At 35.6% G+C, this 25,468-nt stretch overlaps 3 protein-coding genes across 5 annotated transcripts in view; 2 read left to right on the top strand and 1 right to left on the bottom strand.

Annotated features, from left to right (window-relative positions):
• The first annotated feature begins 94 nt into the window (after positions 1-94).
• On the top strand, positions 95-13,764 carry LOC149899402 (BRCA1-associated protein). Its single transcript, XM_090114361.1, has 11 exons — positions 95-352; positions 433-670; positions 824-988; positions 1,144-1,319; positions 1,963-2,133; positions 6,432-6,558; positions 6,684-6,775; positions 7,090-7,261; positions 12,519-12,668; positions 12,842-12,947; positions 13,115-13,764. Exons 1-11 carry the CDS (start codon positions 274-276, stop codon positions 13,289-13,291), a joined length of 1,653 nt encoding a protein of 550 aa, XP_089970487.1. The 5' UTR covers positions 95-273; the 3' UTR covers positions 13,292-13,764.
• A 1,919-nt stretch (positions 13,765-15,683) lies between these two features.
• Positions 15,684-20,203, top strand: LOC149899401 (uncharacterized). Its single transcript, XM_090114654.1, has 8 exons — positions 15,684-15,687; positions 16,159-16,388; positions 16,827-16,977; positions 17,300-17,398; positions 17,590-17,766; positions 18,096-18,205; positions 19,825-19,980; positions 20,135-20,203. The coding sequence occupies exons 1-8, from the start codon at positions 15,684-15,686 to the stop codon at positions 20,201-20,203; spliced, it is 996 nt and encodes a 331-aa protein (XP_089970780.1).
• Positions 20,204-22,788: 2,585 nt separating this feature from the next.
• LOC149899395 (uncharacterized) overlaps positions 22,789-25,468 on the bottom strand; it is a 57,312-nt gene continuing 54,632 nt past the window's right edge. Inside the window, exons 1-2 of one of the 3 annotated variants that reach the window (XM_090114778.1) lie at positions 23,573-23,920; positions 22,789-23,171 (exon numbers count right to left, since the gene is read on the bottom strand). In XM_090114778.1, the coding sequence (XP_089970904.1) occupies positions 22,927-23,171; positions 23,573-23,642 (315 nt within the window). In that variant the 5' untranslated portion in view covers positions 23,643-23,920 and the 3' untranslated portion in view covers positions 22,789-22,926. Of the gene's footprint in view, positions 23,172-23,572; positions 23,921-25,468 lie in introns of those variants that run through there. The other 2 variants (XR_016458000.1, XR_016458001.1) reach the window with 2 other exon arrangements.

Here is a 25,468-nt window from a genome sequence, read left to right as displayed (position 1 = left end):
TAGAAATTGAAAATGTTATATTTAATGGCACTGTGTTGAAGGCAAGTGAAATTTTATGCCTGTGAATTTTCATTCTCTGATCTGTTAAATGTCAATTGCCGTGTCATCTTTTGTGTTAGTAAACTGTACTACCTACCAAAAAATTTACTAAAATAAATAAAGGTAAATCCTGTAAGAATAAATATCGGATACAAACAGTTTTAAAACAGTTAAAGATTTGTGAATTTTCTCTTCTAATATGGTATTAATGTAAATATAAAGTAAGATTTGTAAATGTCTGTGTCTTTGTGCGTATTGCGGATCGAAATAGACGAAGATCTTCCTGAAATGGATGGAAATCCTACTGAAAAAGGTAATTATTGTATCGATTGAACACAAAATTCCTAAGTAAATTCGTTTGAATATATAAAATAACGTGAATAACAATTATAGAAACTGCAACTGAGCAAAAAAAGAAGGATCGAGGTGCACGCGAGTCAAAAACAATAACAGTGGAGACTTATGCGAGTGTTCTCAACGGCCCCAACGCAGTGTCGGGGATATTGCCGACCAGCTCGCGGCGCTCGCCACCGGAAGGAAGCACATCAGAAGACGATGACACCATTAGCTTCTTTTGTGGAAATCCTTTGATAGAGGTCACCAAAGGTGTCCTTCATTTGTATAAAGAAAAGTAAGATAAATTCTGATGCTAGCCTTCTTATTAGTACATCATTATTATAAGAATATGCATTTGCTTATAGATGCATAATACTATTATCCTAAATGGTTGAGTGTCATAAAAAAGTGCATAAATAATGGTATAATTGAGTGTGAATTCTTACAGTGAACTGAAGGAAGCAGAAGAAGCCAAGACACTATGTTTACTATCAGTACCTGGTGCTCTGGGAGCCCCTGATCTATTGGCCTTTGCAGCTGCATGCCAGCAGGATATAGCACATGTGAGGGTCCTGCGTGATGGCTCGCCAGATCACTACATGGCATTACTCACGTAAGTATATAAATAATTATGTAAACTGCAGATATTTTGAAAATATTGGGTGGGTGATAATTTAACTTTGATGTTATTATTGTTTTTATTAGCATTAATTTTTTATTTATAAATTTTTCCTTTGTGCCCTTAATTGTATGAAATTAATATTTCAGCTTCCGCACAAGTGCAGCAGCCCGTGAATTCCATTCTGCATTTGATGGAGTGCCGTACAGCAGCCTGGAGCCAGCGGCGCTGTGCCACACGGCGTGGGTGTCGCGCGTCGAGTACGCGCGGGACGGTGCCGCACCCCCCTCGCACACCGAGCTGCCCACTTGTCCTGTGTGTTTGGGTATGATCATTGAATATTTTGTATAAGTTAGTTCTTTAAAGAAACGAATCTTCAATGGCGGCGCTTATCATTCCCTCTCGCTCACACACGGCCGTACGGTATGCAAAAAAAAAATGGAAAAATAAAATCACTAAAATGTATTTGATTTTCCCTATAATAGTTTTTATCATAAATTTACAATGACAATTATGCATTTGCGAAAGTAAATAATGTTTTATTGGAATTTGACAAAATATTATGTTCTTTGGGAAAAGTTGTTCAGTTTTATGGGCTTATTACAAGTATTATGGGGATTTTATTACATTCTGTATACGTAAATATGATAATTCATATAAATACACAAATACAATAACAAAAAAGTTTGTCAACAAACAATTTGAAATAATTAATAAAATAATTATCAATTTACGTTATTTTTATTTTCTTTTTTGATGATCCTACCATCTGTCAAAGTCAGCTTTGGCCGCCATTGAAGATTCGTTTCTTTATTGAACTGACTAATACCTGATTCTAAGGCGTGTGTGTAGTCTGTGTCTGTAGTGACGGGTTTGTGTTGTGACTGTTTGGCTTATGAATTTTATAAATTTTATTTTTGTGTTGTCATGTGTAATATCTGCTATAAATGATGTTGTTGTGTTTGCAGAGCGTATGGACGAGAGCGTGGCGGGCGTGCTGAGCGTGCAATGCGCGCACTCGTTCCACGCGGAGTGCCTGATGGGCTGGCGGGACGCGCGCTGCCCCGTGTGCCGCTGCGCGCAGACCCCCGAGCCGCGCGACTCGGCGCGCTGCCTGCAGTGCGACGTGCTCGCTCTCGGTGAGTGGGGGGCGTGCTGAGCGTGCAATGCGCGCACTCGTTCCACGCGGAGTGCCTGATGGGCTGGCGGGACGCGCGCTGCCCCGTGTGCCGCTGCGCGCAGACCCCCGAGCCGCGCGACTCGGCGCGCTGCCTGCAGTGCGACGTGCTCGCTCTCGGTGAGTGGGGGTCCCTTCCTTCCTTCGTGTTCCCTTCCCTATCCGTCCTCAATCCTCAGGTCTCAAGCTACCTCTGTACCAAATTTGAAGTAAATCCATGCAGTACTTTTTGAGATTAGCCCGGACATACATACAGACTAACCGACATTCAGACAAACAGACAAAAATTCTAAAAACTAAGTTTTTGCCATCAACAACATACAAAAAAAATATTCAATGTACAGTTTTGACTTTCCTACGATTTTAATTATATTATATGTATAGAATAGATGTCACGGTGGGTTGGTTGATGCTAGTGACGAGCGATAAGCTAATTGACTGCACTGATATACATAGTATTCAATCAACGGCAACAATTCCATCTACTAAAACGAAACATCTTTCCACGCAGGAAATTATTGTGTTGTCAGACAATATTGGTCAGGGATTTGGCGCTTTGCTTAACAATTTGGGGCATAAAGTAACTAATTTTTGTACTCCTAATAGTTCATTTACATATATCATGAATTCATTAGATAGTTTTACTTTTAATGAAAATAGTATTGTTATTATATTATATGGAGATAGTTTTAAATTAAAAAAACATGACATAGATATAGGATTTCAAAAAATGTTAAAAATTAGTAGTGAGACAAAATGCAAATTTATGTTGTGTACATTACCATATTTGCCTGGTTTGACACAAAATCAATATAAATTTATCTACAATATTAACTTGAAATTATATAATTTAACAAATCATCATAGTGATGCATTTATATATTTTGACATAAATTCTTGTATTAAATCTTTTTGTTTGACAAAGAATACAGTGTATCTGCCATTTAGATATAAGAGAGAACTTGCTATGTTAATAGCATATAAAATTATTAACCAGTCTGGTACATGTTTAGTATCAGACCCTGGATCTACTATAATTTTATGTAGTAGTAATTATATTATACATCAACCTAGTTTTAAGTGTTGACAGACAATCTAGCCCTAAGCTAGATTTAAACTAGTTTATAAGACAACAGCTAAGCAGTCTTTTTCTATTGTGCATCAAAATATTCAAGGCTTGGCTAGCAAATTATTAGAAATAGAATTATTTTTAAATCATAATAGAATTAAAATATTTTGTGTAACAGAACATTGGCTTAAACAATGTCAGTTGTTAATAAATATTGATAATTATAAATTAAAAAGTATATACTTTAGAACAAACGCTATTCATGGAGGTTCTCTTATTTTTGTACACAATAGTTTAAAATGCAAGGAACGAACTGACATTGTTAGCCTTTCTGTAGAACGGACCATTGAACTGTCCTGTGTGGAGCTGGAGCGTTATATTATTGTTTGCGTTTATAGACCCCCTTCCAGTGACTATAATATGTTTGAGACAGTCATGGAAGAAATATTAAAGCGTTTAAGTAGGAGTAAAAAAAAAGTTATAGTATGTGGTGATTTTAATATTGATATACTTTTACAAACACAAACGGCAACACGAATTGTTAATTTGTTTCAGTCATTTAATCTGTATAAACTTTTTAATGAACCCACACGAATTACACCTACTTCTGCAACCTGTATTGATAATATATACTGCGACTGCAACTGTTTAGAGAAAAATATTCTCAATACACTCACTTCGGATCACTGTGGCCAGAAAGTAGTTTTTGAATGGGATTGTTTACCTGAATTTAAAAGAATTAATGTTAGGCCTATAACTAAAAAAGGCATTAATAAATTTAGAGATAATATTAATAAAAGCCTGCCCGTACTGAATGATCAATCCTGTCATAATAATCCTTGTGAAATGTTTAAAAATCTTTTTAATTTAGTGCATAATGAATTTGAAAAAATATTTAAAGTTGAATCTTTAAATATTACCAAGGATTTACCATTTAGTAAATGGGCGACACCTAGCATACATAGGTGTAGGATCGTTCTTTATGAGTTATATGGTATGAAGCAATATAATAAAGACCCATCTTTTCTTAGTTATGTTAGAAATTACTCAAAAACTTTTAAAATTGTTTGTTTTACTGCGAAGCGTTTGTATATCAGAGATAAAATACGCGACTCCGATAATAAAGTTAAAACAGTTTGGTCTATTATTAATGGTGAAATGGGTAAAAGCAAATCAAGTAATACCATAAAACTTGTTAATAATGGCATGGTTATTGACAAAAATGCTGATGTTGCGCTTGCATTTGAAGATTTCTTTAGTAGTGTCCCTGCTAGCATTACTAATAATTTAAATTCGTCTTCAGCACTTGCAGAGACCTTTTTGAGGGACCATGTTGCGGGGTGCAGCACATTACTTGAATTGCGACACGTAACTGCTAATGATATTGTTACAGCCTTTAAGACACTAAATTTAAAAAATACTTGTGATCTTTGGGGAATGTCCGTAAATTTAGTTAATAATATAATAGAAAATATTGCGAACAATTTAGCTTTTATATTTAATAAGTGTTGTGACTATGGTACATTTCCTAATTTATTAAAGCTTAGTAAAGTTATACCTCTATTTAAGAAAGGCGATCAAGAAGACTGTAACAACTATAGACCTATCTCGATTTTACCAACATTAAGTAAGGTATTCGAAAAGTTAATATTAAACCAATTGACTAGTCACTTTGCATCTAATAATTTGCTGCACACCAAACAGTTTGGTTTCACAAAGGGGCGCTCAACCACAGATGCTGGAGTTGCACTACTAACACATATATATAAGGCATGGGAAAACTCAAAAAATGCTTTGGGGATATTTTGTGACCTCTCCAAGGCATTTGACTGCGTTGAACATTGTACCTTATTGCGTAAACTTAATCACTATGGGATTAAAGGACAAGCTCAGAACCTCATAGCCTCATACCTGCATGATAGGATACAAACTGTAGTTGTTAATGGAGAACGTTCTAGCGGTGCGTCAATTAACATTGGTGTTCCACAGGGATCTATTTTAGGACCCTTCTTGTTCTTGGTATATATCAATGATCTACCTTATTATTTACAGGATAGGTGTGAAATAGTTCTGTTTGCAGATGATACCTCATTAATATTTAATGTGGATAGGCATGACCCAAATGTTGACGAAGTGAACAGTGCTCTTTTACACATATCCGACTGGTTTACTGCTAATAATTTATTATTAAATGCCAAAAAAACAACTTGTGTTGAATTTTTACTACCAAACGTTAAAAAGTTAAGCAGAAATATTACCTTGAACGGGGAGGTATTACACCCTACAGAATCGACTGTATTTCTTGGGTTAACATTGGACGAGAAACTACAGTGGGGAGCCCATGTCAACACCGCTGCAGGTAAGCTCAGTTCAGCAGCATATGCAGTCCGAAAGGTAAGGCATCTCACCGATGAAGATACAGCTAGATTGGTTTATTTCAGCTACTTTCATAGTATTATGTCCTATGGAATTCTACTATGGGGCAGGGCAGCAGATATAGAAACTATATTTATCTTACAGAAAAGAGCCATTCGTTCTATATATAATTTACGTGCTCGGGACTCACTAAGAGATCTCTTTAAGAATACTGGTATCCTTACTGTACCATCACAGTATATATTTAATAATATTTTGCATGTACACAAAAACGCCGACTTACACACAAGAGTAGGAGATAGACACTGTTATGGCACAAGGAACAGAAATAGAATTGAAATGCCATTTTTCCGATTAGCTAAAGTTAAAAATTCATTTATGGGTCAAGGTATACGCTTTTACAATAGAATTCCTCATAATATTAAAGAGTTTAGTAGTTCTAAATTTAAAACTTATATAAAAAATGTACTAGTTCAGAGAGCGTACTACAGTATTCAGGAATATATGGACGATAAAAACCCATGGAGGGTTGTCGCGTAAAAACCACAGGACAGTTCTTTGGCATGTTATTACAATAGGTACTTATATGTTGTTACATATGTATTTTGTAAAATTGTAAAACTGACATGATTTAAAAGAGCAACTATGGAGTTTCTTGCCGGTTCTTCTCCGTAGATACTGCTTTCCGAATCGGTGGTAAATTTTAAAATATGTAATGACGTTTCAAAAGTGCTTCTTTAAGAAGTCTAATTGAATAAATAAATGTTTGAGTTTGAGTTTGAGTTTGAGTTTGAGTTTGACGTGTGTGTGGTTAGAGAGTCGCGGCGCGGGCGAGGCGGAGGCGCCGCGGGACAGCGCGTGCGGCGTGGCGGAGGGGCTGCTGGAGGCGGAGGCCGGCACGCTGTGGATCTGCCTCATCTGCGGGCACGTCGGCTGCGGCCGGTGAGACACGAGCGTTGCTTTACTAATATTTAAATAATTATTAAAATTAATTCTAGACTTGTTATTAATTTTAACATCACTAAATCTTCTATTTCTTACATAATGTATTTAATAAATTATTTCAGATATGAAAAAGGGCACGCTGCTAAACATTTTATGCAGTCCAATCACACTTACGCGCTGCAGTTGGGCTCAAATCGAGTTTGGGATTATGCAGGTATTGAATCTTTCTTTCCTGCTTCTTTCTAAAATTTATTTATATATTTATGTTCTTTTTATATAATTAAGTAATGGTGAACAGAAAAAAAAAATAGGATTATTTTGCTCTAAAAAAGAGATTTTTATTACATCAACTTCCAGCACATTCTTTAATCTAACGTTAACCCTTAATAAATAAACTTAAATGAAAAAGAGAATAATTGAAAGCTAAAGCTATTTCACAATTCAATTCAATTGGTATTACCCCCAAGAAAGAATTTATCAAAATCCTCTCTTAGCGTACGCCTACATCACAGTATTGTTTGTTCGCAGGCGACAACTTCGTGCACCGCTTGGTGCAGAACAAGGCGGACGGCAAGCTGGTGGCGGCGGAGGGCGCGGCCGCCGACCCCGAGCCCGCCTGCACCGACAAGCTCGAGCTCACCTACCTGCTCACCCACCACCTCGACACGCAGCGCCGCCACTACGAGGAGCGCCTGGCCAAGTGAGTGCTACGTAACACGACACAACACAATATATCATAACATGACACGCTACGTAACACGACACACAACACAATATATCATAACATGACACGTTACGTAACACTACACACAATACAATATATCATAACATGACACGTTACGTAACACTACACACAATACAATATATCATAACATGACACGTTACGTAACACTACACACAATACAATATATCATAACATGACACGTTACGTAACACTACACACAACACAATATATCATAACATGACACGTTACGTAACACTACACACAATACAATATATCATAACATGACACGTTACGTAACACTACACACAATACAATATATCATAACATGACACGTTACGTAACACTACACACAACACAATATATTATCATAACATGACACGCTACGTAACACGACACACAACACAATATATCATAACATGACACGTTACGTAACACTACACACAACACAATATATCATAACATGACACGCTACGTAACACGACACGATACAACACAATCTTAATCTTAATATCTTTCTTAATACTATTATAAAGGCGAAAGTTTGTATGGATGTATGGATGTATAGATGTATGGATGTTTGTTACTCTTTCACGTAAAAACTACTGAACCGATTACAATGAAATTTAGCACACATATAGAGGGTAACTTGGATTAACACATAGGATAGGTTTTATCCCGGAAATCCCACGGGAACGGGAACTATGCGGGTTTTCCTTTGAAAACGCGGGCGAAGCCGCGGGCGGAAATCTAGTATATCATAACATGTCACGCTACGTAACACGTACACAACACAATATATCGTTACGGATTGCATTCATTACGGATTGTGTCTCGAAATACAAAACACAAACTTTCATGCCAACTTCCAAGTACTTCAAACTGATGAACGGCTGTATTTGTTGCAGTTTGCATCAGCACATTTATTTTGCGCCGGGTGGATATTACGATTTTGTACCGTAATAGAAGCGAACTTTTTAGGAGAGTTATGCTTTTATTTAGCAGTAGATATACGCATGTAATGTCTCTTACTCTCTTGTATATTTATTGAAGTTAGACCACAGAACAGTAAAAACAAATAGAAGTGCTATAACGTCACAATTAGTATGAAAACCAGCTAGCTAAACAGTACACTACAGGTAAACTATGTCTTTTATTAACCGACTTCAAAAAAATGGAGGAGGTTATCAATTCGGCCGGTATGTTTTTTTTTTTTTTTTTTTTTTTATGTATGTACACCGATTACTCCGTGGTTTCTGGACCGATTTGCGTGATTCTTTTTTTGTTCGATGCGGGATGGTGTCGAATTGGTCCCATAAAAATTTTATTCGGATAGGCCCAGTAGTTTTTATTTTATGAGCATTTTTGTCTGTATTTTTGTAAATGTTGCAAGTGCAAGTTTGAAGTCGGTTGTTTTTAACGCAGTTATTGACTTGTTGGACAACTTAACTTGAGTTAAAACAGACTTAGGTGTAGTGTGTAAACATGTAATCTATATCTCCCATTATAATGGGATTGCATGCTTACACACTACATAGGTAATAAATTCAGCATTTCAATATGTACCCTAACGTATGTTTTTAGGGTTTATTTTAGTATAACATCCCTAGGTATATGAGTTGTTTTGTTTCTTTTTGCTCAGAAATTCCAAATTCGAAAAAAATCGGCTATTCAACAACAGAGGGCCTTAATTTTCGAAAGATAGAACTTTGAACCTCAACACATAGAAATAAGGTTGAAATTCGTGTCACTCTACATTATTTTTTTTTATAAATCTATACTAATATTATAAAGCTGAAGAGTTTGTTTGTTTGTTTGAACGCGCTAATCTCAGGAACTACTGGTCCGATTTGATAAATTCTTTCAGTGTTAGATAGCCCATTTATCGAGGAAGGTTATAGGCTGTATATCATCACCCTAAGACGAACAGGAGCGGAGCAATGCTGGTGAAATCGCGGGGCACAGCTAGTATATTATAATGACATTAACCTGATGCTATTTCCTAAGTGATGTTCCGTATCAGCCTTGTTATCGATAATTCACAAATAGAAAATATGTAGTTGTAGATTTAATACAATGATAGGCTTGTAGCGACGACAAGCCAATTTACGAGTTACCGAATTTCAAGTGTAGTACCTACTAAGAAAGTTCACACCACAGGTTCACACGGTAACTCGTATATAAACAGTTTGTGTGTTATGCATAGACAGTTAAGGGCTTGTCGGGACGCGGGTTGGTCGCATTAGGTCGAATATTAATTACATACCGAATAAATATATGTAGTTAACGAAATATAACCTTTGCGTAGTTATTCATCTTTGATTACACCCGCACATAACAAGCCCCTACAGGCTCGTCTCGCCCGAGTCAAACTCTGGTGGGCCCAACGAAGACCAAAGTCGTGGTCGTGTGCTACGGTTTTATGCAGAGTGAGATCGCATTTTTTTCCAACTTGCGACACAAATGATTAAACGAAGATAATTTTAAGAATAATTTTTGTCAATTATTGTTGTGTATAGGTAATTATGTTTTAGTGCATTCGGTTAAGTACCTATCTACTTGTTGAATTTTTATTTCAATTTTTTTGTGTGCGATTTTTTTTCTTTTCTTTCTATTATATGTGCATAATATAATGTGTCTCATTTTGGAGAATGTTTATTACTATTATAGTCGAGCCAATTTAACACTAGAGCGCTCGCGCCTAAAATTTTCCTTGAGTGCACGCGTGGGTCACATATGTCACCCAATACGACGCACGTTTTTTTTCATAAAAATCGTAGTTAAAAAAGTAAACGAAGTACTTATTTATGAATCAACTTTATTTTTAAGTGATGAAACAAAAAACATATCAATATTTTCTCATTTTACTTAAATTATGAGCTAAACATAAACCTCTGTGAAAAGTAACTAATTTATTACTTATTGTGATCAATCAGTTTTTTTTACTTTGGAAACTACAAATTTGGTAAAAATAATCATCTAATTATAAAGTTTAAGAATAAGTTGTTCTTATCCAATTAAATTTTATTTTCAACTAGGTTTCCGCCCGCGGCTTCGCTCACGCAGTCAAAGAAAACCCGCATAGTTCCCGCTCCCGTGGGATTTCCGGGATTGCGTCATTTTCTCGGGATAAAAAGTAGCCAATGTCCTTCCTCGAGTATCAAAATATCTCCATACCAAATTTCATAAAAATTGGTTCAGTAGTTTAGGCGTGATTGAGTAACAGACAGACAGACAGAGTTACTTTCGCATTTATAATATTATAGTATCGATAAAAAATAAGTATGTCCTAGCACTCGAATATGAGTATTTTATTTCGATTTTAGTTATCCATATATTAATAATTTCTTAAAAGTATAAATTGATCATAAGAGCAGTAAAAAATAAAAGCGGTATACTTGATTTTCACTCGTAATTGTATGATTTCAAAAACTTCCTAGAACGCTCGCGCGGGGGACATGCGTCACCCATGTACTTTTATATTTTCGCAGAGTACACTTCGTTGCACCAAGGAAGCTGACACGCTGGTAAAATGTCCGGTGATTGGTAGTCGGGGAATACCTGAGACAACAACACTCAAGCACGATTGTTTAAAAAAATATTTAGCAATATATAGCACTGGGTGACCTATGTCCCCCGCGCGTGCGCTCTAGTGTTAATCGGCAACATTTGACGTTTTGTCTTCGATGAGAGGTGACCTGATTAAAGTGAATTAATCGATACGGACATGAAAAATTTGTCAATCGAACTTGAAACACATGTCAATTTTAAAAATCATCAGGCGAATCCCTGTTCCAGTAATATACTTTCTTTCGTAAATTTAAGGAGCAAAATAAGACGGAAGGAGTATCTACAAAATTAAAAGAACAACGCATTTATTAATTTATGATGATTTTTATTCACAAGTAATCAATGCATTCGATTCTAGATGTCAGATTTCGATTTTTAGAGTAACGTCTCTGGTATTTAAAAAGAAAAAAGGTTTATTTACACAAAATTGTAGCGACGTGAGTTCTTTAAATCAGAAATTGTTTATTATGTTTAGAATGATTCAGTGTGGTAATGGTATCAGTAAAATCAAAATTTTTTTTTTTTATATCGGTCATTATTATTATAAATATTGTAATCGTAATTGAAAAAAGTTAAGCAAATGTGCAGTTCTAACAAAACGAAAAAATATATATTAGTCTATGTCGTCGTTACAAGGCTACGTTGTTAAATTTTGTTGATGTTGCCTTTTAAAATATATATACACTATAAGTACGTCTTTCCATATTATTATTATTAAATAAAAAACAGAATAGAATAGTATAAATCTATATTTACAAAATACAAACAGAAAATATGCAATTATTTTAAATCTAGGATCTGCCGCAGATTTGCTGTATCGATGGCCTTTCTTAGACTGCTTAATGCTGTCGGCATCCAGTTAACTCCCGTTGCATTTATCCATTTCTCTTTTAAATAAGCCTCCTTGGGAAATCTATAAATAAATTTTAGAAATGAAAGTTAAACAAAAATAAAATAAAATTTAATATTTAGTTGACATAAATTGTCTTTTCTAAAGTATCGATACTATCGATATGCGCCACACCATCACTAAAACGAAATTCGTTTTTTTTTTTCAATAATATTCCAAAAAGCCTTGTTTGCTCTTCAATCTATAATAGTACTAATTTCTTAAGGATTAAGGTTTATTTAAAATAAGTAAAAATAAAATTGACCGATGCGTGGGAAGAATTACTGATAATATTTCGTCTGCTATCATTTTTGCACTCTATATAAATAACTATATATACACTCTATATACCGAACTACACGTTCTTCTTAATGAATAAATATGGAAAAAAGGTTTGACAGCTGACAACCGACTTGAATGTTTTTTTGCGCACAATTAGAGAGCAAGTAAGGTGAGCTCAACATACTAGTGTCACGCGGGCCAAGCCCACTTCACACTTCTATTTGTTTTTATTGTTCTTTGCGTTAGACAGATAATGAAGTTACAGTTAAAATATCTTAAAACTACAGCCCATAAACTCAAACAAACTCATACATTCATTTATTCAATTAGACTACTATTTAGTAGCACTTTCGAATCGTCATTACATAAGTATTTTTAACATTAACCACCATAAGAAAGAAAGAAAGAGAGCACAATCATTTGATTGACACATTACAAAATATGAACCATATGAACTTAAATACTAAATGAATAACGTGTGTGTATCGCTTGCAGGCTGGAGCACGAGCGGGCTCACGAAGCGGAGGCGCTGCGGGCCCGCGCTGTGGCCGCGGAGGAGTCAGCGGCGGGGCTGCGGCGCCAGCTCGCCGCCGCGCGCGCCGACGGCAAGGCGCTCGCCGGCAAGCTGGCCGCGCTCACTAACAGGTGCAGCGCTGACACGCGTGTCGTTCTATTGGACTCGGGAGTTTTTCTGATAGCATCCTATAGTTTTGGAAATAGTTGATTTCTAACTATTCGCAAATATTTCAGAATTTTTAAAAATTACTTTAGTACGAATTTTTCGTTTGTGGATGTTGATAAAGTCGAAATGATTGCAGGGTATCGAAGCTGCAGAACGATCTGTCGGAGGAGCGCTCGCTGACGGCGGCGCTCGCCGAGCGGCAGGCGCAGTGGCAGGCGCAGGAGAAATCTTTTCGCAGCGAGGTGACCGCGCATTTGCTATCTATTACTTATTTAGCGGAATTATTGTTGTGTGTTCTTTGCGTATTTGTAATTAAAATAAAGGAAAAAAACTACCTTTTTTGCCACCCCCTATCTCCAAAACGCACAATACGTTGACATCTCGAATATAACGGACCCGTATAATCTAGGTGACAGAGCTGAAGGAGCAGCTCCGCGACGTGATGTTCTTCGTGGAGGCGCGCAGCACGCTGCAGAGCAGCTCGGCCGCGTCGCCGCTGGAGCTGCAGGCCGCCACCGTCGCGCTGCCGCCCGCACCGCCCGCGGCCGAAACACAGCGGGGCAAATCGCGTAGAAAGCGACGTTAAACCGCCAATCCCCCGCGCCTATCCCCCTGCCCCTATCCTTCCCCCGCGCCTCTCCCTCCGCGCCTATCCCCCTGCCCCTATCCTTCCCCCGAGCCTCTCCCTCCGCGCCTCTCCCCCCGCACCTCCCCCCCGCCCCTATCCCTTCCCCTAACGACTAGACTCCTCCTCCCCTCGCCGCTCGCGCAGCTTAATCAGCCATACAGAAAGCATTGCTAGGCCGCACATCCCGCGTAGTCACTTCCCCCTTTTTGTGTCGCTTTGAACGGAGTCGATTGTAAATAAACTAGCTTTCCACCCGCGGCTTCGTCTAAACGACAACATAAATTAACTTGCCTCTAAAACTTATCCTAAATTGTACCCGGATAAATGTCACACTATGATCAATCTCTGTGTGTTTCATCAATCCATTTTTCATAACAAATTGTCGTGTTTACAATAGTAGTAGGATAAGATAATGTGACCAAATTGAAGAATATAGAAATGTAAATTTATAAGATATCAGTGGGTAGTTTTGTAAATTTATTGTTTTCTTACAAACTTGTGAAATACCGACTTTAAATATTTTTCATGATTTACATATTTAATCTCAATCACGCACTGTTCTTTTAAACTCCGAACTGTATTGCAAGTTTCAATATTAGTAATAAGGAACGAGTAAACACTTTTCTGTGATAAATTAAATAAGATATTTGTATTGTATTGTACTACGATTATTATTTAAAGGAATAAATGTTGTGAGCGAAATTGTTTTCTTTTATTTCTTCAAACAAATGGACATTATTTATCATGAACCCTATGAATGTACGTGATTGCCTTTACTATTCATTATAATACCAAATAAAAAAATTGGAATATTAAGCTATAAAGTTTTTTATATGCTTTTTGGTATAAATAATACAGCATAGTAACCAAATGGACATAATATTTAAATTATAATATGTAATGGGGTATGGGTATAACCTAAATGACGTATTATCACTTGCCGGAAATTTCTGATAACATTCGTTCTAAGAAATGGTAATTGGAATGTAGAATTCTTTAACAGAGGTAATTTTTACATTTTGTGTAAAAAAGTGAAAAAATAATTAAACTTTTAAAATGTTATACTGTCATCGCACACGCATCGACTGTGTTATCACAGACGTCAAAAATTTTCTGTTCATTTATTTAATTTAATTTTTAACTAAAATTGAGTAATCTTATTCGATGGATGAACAGAAAATTAAGTAAAAAACACAAAATAAAAGTAATGTGTAATCAAACTAATTCCTTTTTATTGCAACCTAAATGTATATAGGCGTGACTGAGTTCTCAATAATATCATCGATTATGAGACTGCTGAACAGCTCCCATACCAAGATAATATAAAGCAGTATTATTTCCAATGTGGTAAAATAAAAAATAAAAACGCTATTAAGGTCGTCGAGTACCATCACTTTTTCAAACTAGAAATAATACTGCTATAAGACTAAGACAAATTTTATTTCAATAAATTTTGGATAGCATTATACAATATTTATCAAAGTAAATAAAACACTATTTTTTGAAGATGTTTATTTAGGTGCCGATATAAATCACGTTGACGTGCCAGCGAGACTTTGATTAATAAATCTCTGTTTTTACAAACAACATAATTGATAGCACGCAATAATATGATTTTAGTGGTGTCTTTTCATCGATGCGGTCAAACTTAATGTTTTAATATATTATTTTAAAGATTTCGATTCCGTTACTTTTAAACTGTAAATAACTAAATAACTTACATTCTCATCGCTCTAGACGTATCTAAGTCTTTCAATTCATTATTAATAATTGAGGATAGAAGCATTCATATTAAATTCACTTTTAAATTGAAAAAAAGTATTTAATAATGAAATGAATGAATGAATATACATAATATATATTATAAAAGGTATAGAAAAAGTAATTGATGAAACATATTAATATCAAAAACATTTTTATAAGCATTTTTAAAATAGGTACATATATCTAAATGTTTTCACTTACTATAAAATAAAACTATGAGGAAGTGGTAATATCTGAGCACGCCTTTATATAAACACAAATACCTAACCATAATTGTAGAACGTTAGGTAAATGTTTTCTTAACCTAATGCTTGAAAATTATCGCTTAGGTAGGTACTCGCTTTGATACAGAGACGTGAATGATTACCAATCACACTGATTTCAATTTCTATACGAATTAGAGCCTGGCTAATATCGTTTGAATAAAATAATGAGAGAAAAAAATAAGCACAGTGTTTGCGGTGGCACGCTCCTGCTCGTGTTGAGGATGTCTCGCGCAGCCGGCGTGGCTCCGATCAGCTTCGGACCCCACGGCTTGAACACCTCCAAACCCATGTATATTTATAGCTTGATATTTATCTTCGTAATGAGTAAGTGAAATTGCTCGCTTAATTCTTCGACAATATTGACAGATTTTGACCGATCGTAGAGATAGACTTTTAGATTAACTAGCTTTCCGCCCGCGTTTATTAAAGAAAAACCCGCATAGTTACCGTTCCCTTGGGATTTCCGGGATAAAACCTATCCTATGTGTTAATCCAAGTTATCGTCTGTATGCGTGCCAAATTTTATTGCAATCGGTTCAGTAGTATTTGCGTGAAAGAGTAACAAACACACACACATCCTCACAAACTTTCGCATTTATAATATGTATAAGTAGGATAGGATAGGATAGGATAGTAGCACAGTATTAAGTACAATATTTTTTCTTATAGTAGGATATTGTAAAATAAGCTTAGAACATCACTTCTTAGGCTAGGGAATAATGAATGGAAGTTCATAAAATGTTATCGCTTCAGCATAATTTAGTAGACATTTTAAAAATATCAATCTTTTGAAAGGCGTACAATATTATCATTGCTCCTTCTGTTCCGTCGTAGACGTGATAATCCTGACGGGGTTCTTGCTGGACATCTCGGAGCCGCACAAGTCGCTGCGCGCCAACACGCTGACAGAGGCAGTGTGCTGGGTGTCCAACCTGTGCGTTGTGACCGCGCTGGCGCTCGTCGGCTGCGTCGGCGCGCCCAAGCGGTGCGCTTGCTTCATTGATGTCTTGAATGGGATTCATAAGGTTGGCTTTCATAATATTCCTATACTACTGTATGAAGAAGTCATCTGCATTAGGATTGTCATTTAATTGTGTAATTTTATGTAACTAGCTGTGCTCTGCAGTTTTACCTGCATTGCTCCGCCTTTAGCCATCCTCAATAAATGGGCTATCTAATACCGAAAGAATTTTTAAAATCGGACCAGTAGTTCCTGAGGTTATCGTGTTCAAACAAACAAACAACAAAAAAGTCTTTAGCTTTATAATATTAGTATAGATTAAAAAAAATAAGGTTGAGTCTAAGGTTTGAGTTCCCAAATCGTCTATTTGGGAGATACGATGGCATAGCAACAGAGACTGGTTAAAATCCCACCTTTCTTTTGCGTCATAATATAATGATAAAAATATATTTTATTAAAATAGTTTTTGTCATTAAACTTAAAACTGTAAAATTGCTTTCAGATCAGAAACCATTTCGGATACGTACTGGAGAAGTCAGCAGAAAGATCATTTTATTTAATAGTCTTTTGGTTGTTTGTGATCTGCCTGGGCATTCTAAGTTTAACTGACATCGCATTTTACATATACAACGCTTTACAAGTTAATAAAGAGCGTAAGTTCTTTAATTAATTATAATTTTTATATAATTGATAACATTAATATTGACTAAGTAACTACCTGATATTATTTTTTTTTTTTCGTTTTAGTGTACAAATTATATTTACTCTCATTTCTCTACATTGAATACTACATTGAAATCCTATTAGGGTTTCAGTTTTTACTGATTATGTTTCATGTGCGATTAGGTTTGGCTGACCTTAACTGTAAACTTAAAGATCTACTGCAAACTTTGGGTAACGTATCAACAATTATTCGAGTCTTTATAAATGTACTGAAAAAGTAATTGAATATAATGCGATTTTTTTTATTTTCAGATAAGCAAAATAATAAAGATAGAAGTGTTATAGTTGACAATTTCATGTCCCCTCGAGCAAAACCTTTGAATTGCATGATTCCTTTACATGTGGAATGTGGTAAAAATACACTGTTTTGTAACAAACATTCTTGAGGCGAAGGTTACATTTGAATAATGTAAAAATTACAAAATTGTTTGACGCCCAGCTTACCGGGCACGGGTTATCTACTTAAATATGTAAATGTATCTAATATACGGAGTAGATAATATAATTCTTTATCAATTTTGTACACTTATATTTATTTTCAGAATCGGATATTTTTCGTGTAGAAGCTTCTAGAACGATTCGTGTCCTGATCTTTGCTTACGAGTCGATTTGTGAGTTATTGCGTAAACTGGAACAGAGCCACGGCACAATCCTGCTCGTGCTGCTGCAGTCCTTCTTTCTACACTCCATCATAACGCCCTACAACTTGATTACAATATGTCAGTTTGCTTTCAAAAACTTAGAATTGTATTTATAAATTAAAAATAATTAATAAAATGAAAGTATAATCCGTGAAGGGTTTTAACTTTTAAGCAAGCGGAGGAGACTTAATGAGTTATACAAATTCAGAATTTTTATAATTTATTTATACAACAAACACCATATCCGAACAACTTTGTTCAATCGTGAATCATCAATCGTGAGTTACGTCTATGCCGAATTTAGATCATAAGAGCCTAAGAACCTTATCAAAAACAACATTTATTTATTTATTTGAAAACATAAAAGTAGAAGTGCAGTAGGTACTTGATACGAATAAGTTTTCCAGATGCTGAAACGGGCAGCATCTGGTTCGCAGCGATCCAGGTGGGGTGGTTCAGTCTGCACGCTTGCAACGTGGTGCTCATCGTGGAGCCCTGTCATCGCATGCAGCTGGAGGTACCGATGCAGTGCGTTGTAGCTATATTGAAGCAGATAATATCTATAACTAGCGGTCCGCCCCGGCTTCGCCCGTGGTACATATTTACGTTTTCTCTACATAAAAACCATCCTCGTACTTCAAGGAATATAATAAAAAAAGAATTATCGAAATCGGTTCAGCCGTTCTCGAGTTATGCGCTTACCAACACATTTTGCGATTCATTTTTATATATAAGAAGACAAGCGGTCCGCCCCGGCTTCGCCCGTGGTACATATTTACGTTTTCTCTACATAAAAACCATCATCGTACTTCAAGGAATATAATAAAAAAAGAATTATCGAAATCGGTTCAGCCGTTCTCGAGTTATGCGCTTACCAACACATTTTGCGATTCATTTTTATATATATAGAAGACTAGCGGTCCGCCCCGGCTTCGCCCGTGGTACATATATTTACGTTTTTTCTACATAAAAACCATCCTCGTACTTCAAGGAATATAATAAAAAAATAATTATCGAAATCGGTTCAGCCGTTCTCGAGTTATGCGCTTACCAACACATTTTGCGATTCATTTTTATATATAAGAAGACTAGCGGTCCGCCCCGGCTTCGCCCGTGGTACATATTTACGTTTTCTCTACATAAAAACCATCCTCGTACTTCAAGGAATATAATAAAAAAAGAATTATCGAAATCGGTTCAGCCGTTCTCGAGTTATGCGCTTACCAACACATTTTGCGATTCATTTTTATATATAAGAAGACAAGCGGTCCGCCCCGGCTTCGCCCGTGGTACATATTTACGTTTTCTCTACATAAAAACCATCATCGTACTTCAAGGAATATAATAAAAAAAGAATTATCGAAATCGGTTCAGCCGTTCTCGAGTTATGCGCTTACCAACACATTTTGCGATTCATTTTTATATATATAAGAAGACTAGCGGTCCGCCCCGGCTTCGCCCGTGGTACATATATTTACGTTTTCTCTACATAAAAACCATCCTCGTACTTCAAGGAATATAATAAAAAAAGAATTATCGAAATCGGTTCAGCCGTTCTCGAGTTATGCGCTTACCAACACATTTTGCGATTCATTTTTATATATAAGAAGACTAGCGGTCCGCCCCGGCTTCGCCCGTGGTACATATTTACGTTTTCTCTACATAAAAACCATCCTCGTACTTCAAGGAATATAATAAAAAAAGAATTATCGAAATCGGTTCAGCCGTTCTCGAGTTATGCGCTTACCAACACATTTTTCGATTCATTTTTATATATAAGAAGAAGAAGAAGAGATATCTACTATACTCGGTGTTTTAGCATCGATTTAAACTCTAACATTTATCCATTCAACATCCTTTCGTTTGCCCGATATTATTATGGTCTACTGGTTCGGATAAGAGAATATAAGTACCTATGTATTGTCATATATCACTTTTTGAATGATGTGTAATACCTTTGAACTTGACTTTAAATAATAATTTTTCAGATAATACCTACGTAGAAATTAGCTGCTGTAAAATAATTCAGCGATACAATTTATGAATTCTGAGTAATGTATTTGATATACGTAGGTATTATTGACAATTATAGTGAGGACATCGAAGGTGGGATGCGTGAATAGTTTTCGTCTCCAGATGGACACAACGCGTGAGCTAGTGAGCCGGTTGGTGCGTCGCGCGGACGCGGCGCTGGCGGGCGGGCTGCGCGTGTTCTACCGCGTGCTGGCGCTCAACCGGCCCGCCGTCGCGCCGCTCGGCTTGTGCGTGCTCGGCCGCCCGCTCGTCGTCTCGGTACGGTTTGCGCACGTACATCAAATAAAACACTTTTTAAATATGTATATTAGTTTTTTATTCCGTCACTCTCTTTAATCTATATAGGTAATGTTAATTAATGTTAATTGTAATTCGAAGATGTTTAAGTAACGACGTTTTTCCATTTTTCCAGATGCTAGGAGCGGTTACCACTTATCTCGTTATCATTTTACAATTTAAAGCTAGCGATGAACTTTTGTAGAGAAAATAAAGAGGATTTATCATGTATTCTAAGTTTTATTTATTTATTTTTCATGCAACCGTAATAAGATAACAAAACTTCTCACATATTAGGTATAATTTCCAAATTCAACTCTACGAGGGCACTAATCACTATTGTATCTATTGTATGATAGAGCTCAGTTGATTTGAGCTTACTGCGTGCTTATACCTCCCAGACCACCCCTATCGTTTAACAAGCTACTCAGGTATTGAGAACCGTTGGCCAATACTTCATTGAAAGCGTTTTCGGCGGAATCGTCCACGTCCGAATCATCTGCAGCTGCAGATGACGAACGTTGCAAAGCTGAAAACAGAACGACCACATTCTATTAACATAACATTCAATAGAAAGAAACTGTATTTATTTTTATAATTTTGTGATAATCAGACTTAATAATTGAGTTCAGATTACCATATTCTGAATTTTTATAAAATATTTCTACGATTCGAAAACCTTGAAATTTTAATTCACTATATTAGTTCATTAATTATAATTTACACACGGTTTGTAAATGAAAATATAAAGAAAAATATCGTAAATGAATAAAAACATACCTCTACTGGCAACAAGCATAAAATTCAATGTTGCCATAAACAGGAAGGATATTAAGAACTTACAAGACATTTTGCCAGAAATATTGCGACTTGCTGAATGCGCTGAGAGCGGCTGAGTTTAGTTTAAATACAAGAGGTAATTACTACATAATTACTGATAGTACCTAACTGAAAAAAGAGCGGCCCGTTACCCTTATCTTTTCTAGAAAAGTATTTCTGAAAAATATTTTGTTATGTAAATTACCCGGCGGATGCCAAAAAAAAGTAAATGTAAGTAATATTTATTTGCTTTTTTAATTTTGATGATAAAAGATGTTTTTACGTAATTGGCTCAAAAATCTGGATCTGGCGCACGAGGTCGAGATGTGGTACGGTGTGTCTGCCGAGATAATCCCCATACTTCACCAATAGGCTGGTTCCTACCTCCTAAAACAATATTTAAGGAGATTGGATTTACCGATGAAGCCATGCATGACAGTGGGGATACAGCAGGCAGTCCTTCTGGATAACGCTCGGATAGTCCTATGTTCTGTGGATAGTCCGTAGGTTCCTCACTCAGTCGCCCTAGACTCCGGCCGTCTGGCCACTCAGCCGGAGTGTTTTTCAGCAGCGAGGCGAGATACTTGCCCCCCCTATTTGTTAATAGATTAAAATAAAAGTAACTAATTCAACTATGTTGGATAATATTATTTTGGTTATATTCATTCATCGACAACACAACCACGTCGATGTATTCATTAAACATTTCTATTTCTGAAGTTGTTTCAATATTCTTTGTGACAATATTAGCGACCATTAGTGATGATTAATTATTTTTAAACAAAGCTTCATGCGCGAAATATTCAAATGACAATTTTCTTCGATTCGATGTTTTATACAGCTACAGAACCTTTTCTTTTTTCTAACAAGTTATTAGGCGAGAGCGTTTATAAGGCGAAGCCTAAACCGCTGGACCTTGGCTGGATCGATTTAGATGAATTTGGCTCTAAGGCATAGGACACATGTCTTGAACTCTTGAGTATGTTGATGAAATGATTATGAAATAAAGTACCTACTTAGTTTTGATAACAAAACTTATTGATAACAAACCAATCAAATCCACACAGAATTCAGAAACAAAAGTAAAATAGAAGTAAATATATAAAAGAAATATTACACATGAAAACTTATAAATTAGCCTAAAAATAAACATAATATTAACATTGTGTATTATTGTGTATTATACAATGTTAGTACTGTTTGGCAACGTCTGTTATCAAAAGGAGCTTCTCAGTATAAAACTGCAGTGACTTATTATCTTGTTGTAGATAAATGTATCAAGTATCAACTGTCAGCACTGATTTTTACACCACATTTTTTTAATTAGTACCTAGTCAAGTACTTAGTTAACTACATTGCTAAAATAAAACATATGTTTGGTTCTCTCATGTCTTTTATACTTTTCCTATAACCCGAATACCGTTATTATCCATACTAATATTATAATTAATGCGAAAGTAACTCTGTCTGTCTGTTACTCAATCACGCCTAACCTAGAACCAATTTTCATGAAATTTGGTATGGAGTCTGGAGATATTTTGATACCCGAGAAAGGACATAGGCTACTTTTTATCCCTGGAAAATGACTCAATCCCGGAAATCCCACGGGAACGGGAACTATGCAGGTTTTTCTTTGCCTGCGCGGGCGAAGCCGCGGGCGGAATCCTAGTTTATAATATAAATAGCACTAGGAATAACGTAAGTATCAAACGGTGATATTTTTAATATTTTCGTGAGACTAGCGTTTATAATTCATGAATAAGTGCTATTGTTATATTTGAAAGTAAGGATGGGGACGGGGACCTACAATTCATCATCATCATCACCTCGGTCATCCTATGCGGGTAACTTACAATTACTGACCGTATATGCGCAATTAGGTACTCTAAAAGACAAACTCTCTTGCTATCGTTTTAATGATAATTATTTTGATTGATCATTAATTATTGCTGAACTCACGAGATGCTAAGTAACTAAACTTATTATTACTTAACAATAGGTAGGAAAAAAACAATGACAAAACAATTTTAAAAAAAGTTTTCCTGTTTTCCATAGTTTTATTTTAATTATATTTATTTAGATACATATATCAGTATTTGGTTTAGAGAACTACTCATATCCCGGAAGATTTTCTGTGTAGATATGTTGCTCTTGAAAATGATTTAAAAATCCCTGAAATGGCACTCTTGGTTCTTTAACTTCGTGAACTTCCGTAGCTTCTTCATCACGTTCTGGGCCTTCTTCTTCAATTTCCTCAACATCCTCTTCACCACGGGGACGCTCCTCATCAAATTCCTCTTCTTGTTCTTCACCATAGGGACCTTCTTCTTGAACCTCTTCAACGTCTTCCGATCCTGAAAGGAGTATTAACGAATTTAAGATAAAAGAACCTCAACTTATGGAACTATGGTAAACGAGCTTACTCAAACTCAAAACCTAATTTTCTTCTATATTAGGTACTTGGGTTAGGAAAAAAATTCTTAATAAAAAGATTGTTAACTAACTACATACTTATCACTTATGACTAATGAGAAATAAATTATTAAACAGAATAAAAAAACTTTTCTTTAGTTCTTTTTATTTTCAGCACCAACAGAATTATTTATTATTGTAAGTGCACTGTAAATTGTACGAGTGCTAAGCTTTCATTTCATCCAAAAAAATCATTCCTTAAAATATTGAAAGAGGTTTAAGTTTACAGGAAAGAAAATACATATTATATACATATTGTTAAAATTGGGAATAATAAACAAACCTCTCCTGGCAGCAACGTTTGTAGAAAGAGCAACCATTACCATGAAGGATAACAGAATTCTACACGACATTTTGAGAAATAGAAATATTGCGATCGACTCGCGGCAGCACAATGAAGGTGCGGAGGGCGGATGTTATCATTTAAATTATTTTTACAGGTAAAAAGGAGTGACAAGGCTGGCTACAATTATCATTACACGATAAGTATTTTTAAAAAGTATTTTAGATTTTACTACCAACGTCATGTTCAGTAAATAAAATTCGCGACTTTTTATGTATAATTTAGTCAGATATTTAGTTTTTACATATCATCATACCTAATATGAAAAACGCAGTATAAAATACCACAGACACAATAGAAAATCTATGGGGATATATATAATAACTCAGGCCCCGGAAGTTCCGGGGCCTGAGTTATTAAAAATCTGGATAAAGTAATAAAAGGTAAGGCAAGTGACTTTCTATTTTATTCAATAAAAAAATTACAATTGAATTTTTTTTTCATTTCATTAATTATTTGCAATTGTGTATTGTTATAAAAATGTTGCCCCATAGTAACATGTATTTACACATGTATATTTATATCAACAGTAGGGCAACAAAGAGGATCGTATGTTAAAGAGAGTAGAATCATTTTCGTTTTCATGCGCCAATTCGCACTGGACTAGCGAAGGTATACCTATTCTGCCATGACATTCAAACTCAAACTCAAACTCAAACTCAAACATTTATTTATTCAATTAGACTTCTTCCAGAAGCACTTTTGAATCGTCATTACATTCTTTAAATTTACCACCGATTCGGAAAGCAGTATCTATGGAGAAGAACCGGCAAGAAACTCCATAGTTGCTCTTTTAAAGTCATGTCCATATACAATATAATTTTACATTACATGTTACTTACATCTAACTACATAATATTATATATTATCATAATATGCCAAAGAACTGTCCTGTTATTCTTACGCGACAACCCTCCATGGATTTTCATCTTCCATATATTCCTTAATGCTGTAGTAGGCTCTCTGAACTAATACATTTTTTAAATAAGTTTTAAATTTAACACTACTAAACTCTTTAATACTATGAGGAATTCTATTGTAAAAACGTATACCTTGGCCCATAAATGAATTTTTAACTTTAGCTAACCTATAAAATGGCATTTCAATTTTATTTCTATTCCTTGTGCCATAACAGTGTCTATCTCCTACTTTTGTGTGTAAGTCCGCGTTTTTGTGTACATGTAAAACATTATTAAATATATACTGTGATGGTACAGTGAGGATACCAATATTCTTAAAGAGATCTCTTAGTGAGTCCCGAGCACGTAAATTATATATAGAGCGTATGGCTCTTTTCTGTAATATAAATATAGTTTCTATATCTGCAGCCCTGCCCCATAGTAGAATTCCATAGGACATAATGCTATGAAAGTAACTAAAATAAACCAATCTAGCCGTATCTTCATCGGTGAGATGCCTTATTCTTCGAACTGCATATGCAGCTGAGCTGAGCTTAGCAGCGGTGGTGGCAACATGGGTCCCCCATTGTAGCTTCTCATCTAGTGTCAAACCAAGAAAAACAGTAGACTCGACAGGGTATAATACCTCCCCGTTTAAAATGATATCCCTTTTGACCTTTTTTACATTTGGAAGGATAAACTCTACACAATTTGTTTTTTTTGCATTCAATAATAAATTATTAGCATTAAACCAATTAGATATGCGTAAAAGAGCAGAGTTTACTTCGTCAACATTTGTGTCATATCTATCCACATTAAATATTAATGAGGTATCATCTGCAAACAGTACTATTTCACACATATCCTGCAAATAATAAGGTAGGTCATTAATATACACTAAGAACAAAAACGGTCCTAAGATAGATCCCTGCGGAAC

Source organism: Colias eurytheme, chromosome 21, assembly GCF_061535395.1.
Source record: "Colias eurytheme isolate Ceu_HAF_F1 chromosome 21, ilColEury1 Martin Lab GWU primary, whole genome shotgun sequence".
Lineage (NCBI taxonomy): Eukaryota > Metazoa > Arthropoda > Insecta > Lepidoptera > Pieridae > Colias > Colias eurytheme.
Note: the sequence above shows the minus strand (reverse complement) of the source record. Positions and strands in the feature narration are given on the sequence as shown.